This window comes from Balaenoptera musculus, chromosome 2, assembly GCF_009873245.2.
Source record: "Balaenoptera musculus isolate JJ_BM4_2016_0621 chromosome 2, mBalMus1.pri.v3, whole genome shotgun sequence".
NCBI lineage: Eukaryota > Metazoa > Chordata > Mammalia > Artiodactyla > Balaenopteridae > Balaenoptera > Balaenoptera musculus.
Window position 1 is genome coordinate 95,486,553 of NC_045786.1, and position 8,517 is coordinate 95,495,069.

The 8,517-nt window shown below is 38.3% G+C and overlaps 1 protein-coding gene across 2 annotated transcripts in view; it reads right to left on the bottom strand.

Moving 5' to 3' along the window:
* The window catches only part of CDIN1 (CDAN1 interacting nuclease 1), a 212,536-nt gene extending 206,912 nt beyond the window's left edge, over positions 1-5,624 (bottom strand). Inside the window, exon 1 of one of the 2 annotated variants that reach the window (XM_036840017.1) lies at positions 5,294-5,624. In XM_036840017.1, the coding sequence (XP_036695912.1) occupies positions 5,294-5,394 (101 nt within the window). In that variant the 5' untranslated portion in view covers positions 5,395-5,624. The remainder of the gene's footprint in view (positions 1-5,293) is intronic. The other variant, XM_036840027.1, reaches the window with a different exon arrangement.
* Between the last annotated feature and the right edge of the window lie 2,893 nt (positions 5,625-8,517).

Genomic DNA, 8,517 nt, shown 5'->3' on the forward strand with positions numbered 1-8,517 from the left:
TACCCTCCTCTGATCATGAGAAAACATTAAGCACAAACTTAGGGACATTCAACAAAATACCTGACCAGTACCCTTCAAAAATGTCAAGATCATAAAAGACAAAAAAATATTAAGGAATAGTCATAGCCTGGAGGAGACCAAAAAGAAGACATGACAACTAATCTAATGTGTGATCCTGAAATAGAAAAGACACAGTCAAAAAACAAACAAACAAACAAACAAAAAAGAACAATAACAAAAAAAAAACTAGCAAAGTTCAAAACAGGTCTGTAAATTATTTGGCTATATTGCATTAAAATCAATTTCCTGATTTTGACAATTGTATGTTGGTTATGTAAGATGTTAACATTAGGGGAACCTGAGTGAAGGGATATGTGGTTAACATTTCTGCAACTTTTCTGTAAGTTAAAAATTTCAAAATAAGATATATATATATTTATACATCTTTAATATTTATATATATAAATAAAGAATGATATATAATCAGATACATATGTAGTGTTTGGGCAGGAAAATACAGTGTAAAATATGACCTGATAAGTAGCAGCTGAATGGGCTGGGGGCTTCTACCTGAATAAGGAAGTCCAGGAATAAGTTGGGAGACGCAAATCAATGACTATATCCTCAGCAAGTACTTAGATACAGTATTCCTACATTTTGGGGGTCAAAGGGCCCACTTAATGTAAAACTGCAAAATAGAATAGAATAGAATAAGGGTGAGTTTAGGAGTTGTAAAATATTAGACATCACAAAATTCTACTCCTTCATTTTAAGTGGGAGGATTGTGAGACCAGAGTGGTTAAAGTGATGGCCCAAGTTCAATGTAGTGACTTGGAAAAACAAAAATTTGTAATTTCAGTGAAAACAAACAGGCCATGGAGAAATGAGGCTAGCAAGTAGAAACCACAGTGTAAAATAAAAGTTAAGCTTGGGAAAAATGAAGCTATATATTCACCTTTGAGCATATACTAAAATAAACTACAGCTAGAAAGATTAAGGCATTAAAAATAAGAAAGAAAGCCATGAAGAACCTAGGAGAAAATTTAGGGGGAAGATTTATTTTTCATATCTTAGGACATGAAAGGACAAAAAAAGCATAAGTTTAAAGTTAAGAATATAAAAAAAAAACAATATTTAAAAGCACAACAACTAGGAAGATATCTGCAACAAAAATATGACATGTAAAGCATCAACATCCTTAAGATATGCAGATCAATAAACAATAACAGATCAATAAACAGTAAGAGCAAACATTCCGATAGAAAATTAGGCAAAGGACACCAGGCAAGTAATTCAAGAGGAAGAAAATTAAATGGTTAATAAACAATGTGGAAAATATACAATGCATTATAGTCAAAAAATGTAAATTATGAGATGTCATTCTTGATCCATCATATTAAAGACTAAATGATGACTCTCTTCAACACTGACAAAAGTTGCAGAAACGAATACTGCCGTGTGCTGTTGGTAATTGGATTAATACAATCTTTTTGATAGTAATTTGTCAATACACTTCAAAATCCTTACAAACATAAATATCCGTTGGTTTGAAATAGCTAGTTGTTGTTAAAGTGTGGCCAATGGACCCGTGGAGTCCCTGAGACTCTCTCAGAAGTCTACAAGGTCAAAACTTTTTTTATAGAAACAGTAAGACATGATTTGCCTTTTCCTCTGTGTGACATTTGCACTGATGGTGCAAAAACAACGGTGGGCAAAACTGCCAGCTCCTGAGCACAAATCAAGACCTGGCACAACTGTCCTAGGAGTCACACACTTGCAGGAAGAAAGAAAGCCAGCTTCACATAAGAATATCTTAAGATTCACTTATTAATTTTATCAAGTCTCAACCCCTGATACACATTCTTCTAACATTCTGTATAACAAAATAAGAAGTAAATGCAAAGCACGTCTACTGCATATCGAAGTATTATGACTGTCTCAAGGGAAAGCACTTGTATGATTGTTTGAGAGCTGAACTAGATGCCTTTTCCATGAAACACCATTTTTACTTGGATGAATGATGAACAAAGTATGATTATTCAGATTTGGATATCTGGCAGACATTTTCTCAAAAATAAACAACATGAGCCTGTCACTTCAAGGGAAACAACTGATAGTATTTGTTGCCAACGAAAAAAATTGAGCTTTCAAGGGAAAATCAAATATTGGAAAACTCTGTATCCATCACCGTAAATGTGACAGCTTCACATGTTACAGACTTTTCTGATGAGATCAGTGGGGATATTAACAAATGTGATTTTTTTGATGCTGTATAATAAAAGGTGACAACATTTAGAAGACTTGCATAACTCACAACCAACATTTTGCAAATGAACAATGCATGATGATAAAAATCATGCATGGGTAAAAGATCCACTCAAAGTTCAAGACTGGCCAAAAAGTTCTATAATATGGTTTCACATTCCACATTGCAATTAACTTTTAAGAAAATACTACTTGTTGGGTACTACGTAGTAACAAAAATATCCACAGTTATCTGAAAAGTCTATTAAATTACTCTTCCCTTTTCCAACTACATATTTGTCTGAGGCCAGAATTTCTTCATGTTCTTTAATCAAAACAGCATATCACAATAGGTTGATTGCAGAAGCATATATGTCTTCCTTCTATTAAGGCAGATATTAAAGAGATTTGCAAAAGTGTAAAGTAAGGCCATTTTTCTCACTAGCTTTTTGAAATGATGGTTATTAACCTTTAAAATTGGTTAAACTTAATACGTTTATTATTGTTATTTTAAAATAAATAAGCAACTTTTAAAATTTCTCAGTTTTAATTTATATTTTAATAAACGTCAACAGACATAACCCATATAAACAAAAGTTTTCTGCGGTCCTCAATACTTTTTTAGAGTGTAAGGAGATCTGGAGACCAAAAAGTTTGAAACCTGCTGATATGGTCATTCCCAATTTCTAAGATTCTAAAGTAAGAAAATAAGCAAACTTGGCATAATATATGTACAGAAATAGAAAATTAGAAAAACAAAACTGTTGATGTCCAGCAATATGGAAATGGATGGTACATCTAGAATGTGATATTATTAGTATTTGAAACAAATTATAAGGAATTTTTAAAGATGAGTAATGCTCACTATATGTTAAGTGAGAAAAGCAAGAGCTATAAACTACATTAGCAGAGAAAGTACCACACTGAAAAAAAAAGACTAGAAATATTTTTAAAATATGTTAACAGAAATTTTCGGAGCTATAGGATTATGAATAATTTTTATTTTCTTTACTGAGCATGTACTACTTTCAAAATCAGGAAAATAAAAAATTTTAGCAACTTTTAAAAGCATTTCAGTACTTTGATTATTTTTAGAATTCAATTTAGGTGAACATCACACAAAAAATAATTGCTGCTGTTATTATTATTAATATTAAAACTAATTAAGGCAGCTTAGTATAGAACTCTGAACTGAAAGTCATGAAACCTGTATTCTAAACACTGTTTAGCCATTCAATAACTCTAGGCTTTTTGACAAGTCACTTAACCTCTTTGAGCCACCAGAAATTATCTCTGAGGTCCTTACTTCACCAACTCTCTGGCAAAATGAACTATCAAATCTAAAGGTTGTTCAAGTCCTGTGCAAGAAACCTCTAAAGTAAAACAGTGCTATGATGCAAACTGTGAGGCCAACTCCCAAATCACACTCTTTATGGAAGTCCTACCTATGCTGCTAAATGGCTCTTTAATTCCTTCTGCAGATTGGTAGTGCAGCCTCTCTCAATAAAGTTTCTGGTAAATGAAGAGTTAGTTTATACCCTGAATGGTATTTGGGAGAAGCAAAAAATATTGGCCGTATTATGAATAAGAGAAAAAGGGCATACGAGATAAGCAATACAGCTGGTGCCCCAAACGAATGGAGTCTTTCTTACATAACTTCATAAGTCTTAATACAGTAAAAGAAGGTTACCTCTAACGGAGAGGACAGGTATTTGCTATGGAAAAGAATGAAGAAAAAAAATGAGGGGAGAGAGAAAGAGAAGAGGAAAAGGAAAAGAAAGAAGAGGGAAAGGAAAAGAGAGGCAAAAATACAGTGCTAATATAAGTACGTAACAAGAGCAGAATTATCTAAATGTATGCTGTATCTTAAAATTGCCTAGAAAAATCTACCAATCCCCTTAGCTGACCAGCCTTCACCCTTCACTGTTCATTGGCAGAGTTGGCAAAGAGTTAATGACAGAAAATTAAATTCCAATTTGTCAGTTTTGTTCCTTGTTAGCAAGTCTGATAAAAATCTTAGACTATAAAGGTTTAAATTAAATCTGGATAATATTAAAAAGAGATCCCTTCATTTTACAGATTAGGAAAACTGAGTCCTTCAAAAAAAAACTGAGATCATAAAAGACCTTCAATTTGTACTTTACTAATACCAATTATCCAATAATCTCTCTTTCCTCAAGAAAACACTTCCATGATGATGTCAAAGACAAGGAAGCTAATGGTGCTCAGTGCCACAAAGTAAAATGGTACAAGTTTGGATTTGGTTTTGAAATAGAAGAAAGGTAAACAAACATTCTATACTTTTAACATGGCACAAATACAATAACCTGGTTGTTCTGGACTGGTTCTTTGTGTAATGCCAGGGCCTCAGTTTGCACATCTTTAAAATGAGGCAATCTATACCATATAGTTGCTAAAGTCCCTTCTTAGAAAGCTGGAGAATCCTAAAAATCACTAAAAAAAGACATGCTTGGGGAGGAGGGAAGTATGAAATACACCTGGTATGGCTATTCAAATGACCAATCTTGACCCAACAGTGGAATCCGTAGGGTACCTGTCTCTCTGACTGGCTTGAGAACACTTGGGGTCACTTCATTGCAGTAGAGAGCCATAGTAAACTATAAGAGGCCCCTTTAGGCCTGTACTCCCTTGTTTGTTTCCAGAGGCCAACTGAAAAGGGTCCTCCATTTCCACCTTTTGAATCTACAATTCATATTTCCACTTTGAGAGGGCCCTGCTACCCATCATTCATTCCTAGTATCTGTCAACCCCTAGACATTTATGCAGCACCTACTTATAAGCACCCATCACCTAGCAAAAACCAAGTTTTCAATAAACATTTGTTGACTTGAAGGGATTCATCCATTAAGACTCTCCTGAGAAAAGCAGGTCAAAGAAGAAACCTTTTTCACCATTCCTGCTCTCCTAACACCTGACACTCATGTTCCTCCCCAGTCATGTGTGACACGTGGTTTCTAAGCGCTGGCTGGGCTGCCAGGCACAGCTACTGCAGGCAAAGGTCTCTTTGAGGGGGGAGATGGGCACTTACCTGGGGAACCTCTGCTTCAGCTTCCTCAGGCTCTGCCTGGTAGGCGGCACAGACACTAGGCACTGGGCTATCTCGTCGTACTGGGCTTTAGTCAGTATCATGTTGGGCCAAGGACTGGGAGGTGGCAGTGAAAAGGAAAAAAACACCCTGGGCTTGAGCAGCCTTGGTGTCGGGAGACGAGGGGTGGGCACAATGCGGCACAGCGTTGTGTCCCCGACTTTCTGGGCTTGCCCCTACCCTCCTGCACCCCTGGCTGCACAAGCCTGGGCTTAAGCCTGCAGCTCCGCGGCGGGAGGCGGGCTGTAGATCAACTGCCCTTCCTTGGCTTTCTGAGCAGCCGCAGAGGGCCCGGCCGAAGGCAACCTGCCGCCATGTCACTTAAGGGCAAGCCAACCAGGAAGTAACGGCCACAGGCAGAGGTGCCGCCTAAACCCTACGGGCAGGTCCCTGGGCAGGGCCCACCTGGGATTAACGTGGGATGCTCTTGGCGGTCATGCCTTCCCGTTGCCAGAAGCCAGGAAGGTCCTGGCGCATCGACAAGGCAGCAGGGCCCACGTGTAACCGTGATCATTAAGCCTGAGCCCGAGGAAAACCACTGCCAGGGCGCGCGATTTGAACACGCTTCCAATCGCGCCCGTTTATACCGCAGCTCCAATCGGAGACTGGCCTACAAAGAAATACGCCTTCTCTCGGTTCAAGGCTCCCTGCGTCCTGCGAGCGTCAGCGGAGGAGCTGTAAAACCCAAAACCCACTAGAATCGCTGTAGACGCACAGCTTGGCTTGTGTTGAGGGAAGTCTGACAATTTCTGCAGCTGGCTAGGAACACAGTTTTGGCCCTGTTGGGAAACAGGCTAGAAAACAAAACCCACATCATCAAACAGCGCGCAGTAAAGAATTAAACTCTCACTCCTCACAGGTGCTCAAGAACTGAAATCATTACTTATTCATCTGTGAATCCCCAGCTCTCAGAAAATAGTAGGTATTCAATAAATGTTTGGAGAAATAAGTCAGTGAACGAATTTATCTGTTTTGTGTATGTGTTGTGAGTGGATCTCAGCTATCCTGAGGCCATTGATTAGGACATCAGTGCCTCCTTTAATCCTTTTTAAAAATCTGTTTGGTTCTTAAAAGGCCACGTGTCATGTTTCTTTTCAAATTTTAACATTTTAAGCAAGTGAAAGAAAAAGCGTTTCGATTTTAAATAACGTGTAAATGGTTAATTTTTTTTTTTTAATCTGGAATAAGGCCTGGGTTAGAAGTTTAGCTTAGATATGCCTCCTTGGATAAATTTCTTAATCCGTCTAAACCTCAGTTCCTTTGTCTGTAAAATTGATTTTTAATTCATGGGGTTATTCGTAAGATTAAATAGGATAGTACAAGGAATGGATTCCTTAGCTTAGCATCCAGCAGATAGATAGTCTGTGGAAGATAAAGAGCCTGTATAAGACTACTTGATAGTGATAGGTCAGGGCATTTACCAGGTGTTGTTTGCTCCCTACACATTGACTTATTTGATCTGTATAATTTTCTAAGAGGTGGGTACTATTGCCATCCTCCTCCTTTTTGTGCAGGGTGAATAAACTGAGGCATGAAAAGGTTAAGTAACTTTTCAGCGGTCATGAGAACAAGTAAGCAGCAGGGGTAAAGTTTAAACTCCTGAAATTTGGTTCCAGGGTCTGTGCTCTTGCCAACTCTCAGTAATGCTTAATTACTACACACAAAAAAGTCACACTGTCTTAGGCCAAAGGTTAAGAATTTTTTTGAAAGGAAACAATCTATATTTCAAAGAATCTTTTAGTCCATGTTTTAAAAAAACTTCACCACTTTATTTTCCCAGGCGTCTCCAAGTCCAGTATCAACATGGATCCTGAATTCAGCAACCATAGATTCTTTTGAATATTTACATCAGAATGTTTTCTTCCCATATGCTTTGCATCTAGCTCTGGTTGTGTGACATTAGTACATAACTATTTATTTATGGCAGCATGGCCTGGAGTTGCCACCTGGCTAGTTTGTTGCTGACCCTGCCATGACTCTTACATGAAAGCTAGCTGACGATAAGCAGACACCACTTGATTCCCCATTCCTTTCTCCTTCCCGACTTCACTCTTCTCAATTCACAGCCAACAGATTTTATAGAAGAACATCAGTTCAAGGATGTCTGCACTGGTTATTTTTATAGTAACTCTTTTCTCTGGCTCTTGTCCTGCATTCACCCTCACAACCCTAAAGGAAAAGGCCAGGTTTGTTTTTCTGCTTTTATTTTTAACATGCCGGCAGTTTACAGTTTTGACCCAAATCCAGTAGATTGTTTAGAGTTAGCGCCAGGGGGAAAGCACAGTGATGTTGCTGTTTTCATTGGCAGTGACAATAATGTTGCTTATTAGGCACAAAATAGAAGCAGAGCAGAAATGTGGTGGTGGTATTGCTGTTTAGGTGTTTCTTATTTCCCTTGAATGTGAAATGCTTGGTGTAAGCCAATTATTTCTTTGAGGCATGCTTTCTCCCTCTCTCACTCCATCTCTTGAACCCCACTCTGTGCCCCTCATCCGCTCTTACTCCTTCTAGAGCTGTCTCTCCATGCCTGGAGTTCCCCCACTGTTTCTCAGTCGGTCTGTCGGTCTGTCGGTAATACTGACCATTTTCTACTAAGTGAAGTAGGGTCGTGAAATGAAAACAATACCAAAGGAAAAACCCAAAGAACTGGCTACCTGTTTAAAATCAGCCATAAATTGTGTAGCCTTGAGCAAGTGACAGCCTCTCTGATCCTGAATGTCCTCAGTGTAACCCCAAGAAGTGGAACTTTATAGTTCTGATAGGGAGAAAGAATCTATAAATACGAAAAAAAGTGTAGGAAATCTTAGCAAGAAAATATGTCAAAATGGGGACTAGTGCAGCTCCCTGGAAGATGGTCCAGAATGAATAGCTTGACCAGATTTCTTTCTGCCAATTCAGGACCACGTGAATAATGAACGATTTTAAAGGAGTGTGGGGTTTGCCAGGGAGGCGACAGAAGGTCATTTCAAGAAGAGTGCTAAACACAATGGACTAAAAATAAGAATGAGCCAAGTCACGCGCATGGGAAAGTTATTCTGGCTAGAGCAAAGAGTTCTAGGCAGAGTGCAAAGGAGTTGAAGATGCTTCACCTTGGAAAGAGTCAGTCACATTTGTAAACAGTCTGTTGTTGAACCTGCCAAATCCAATGCATGTTTTTAAAAGTAAAT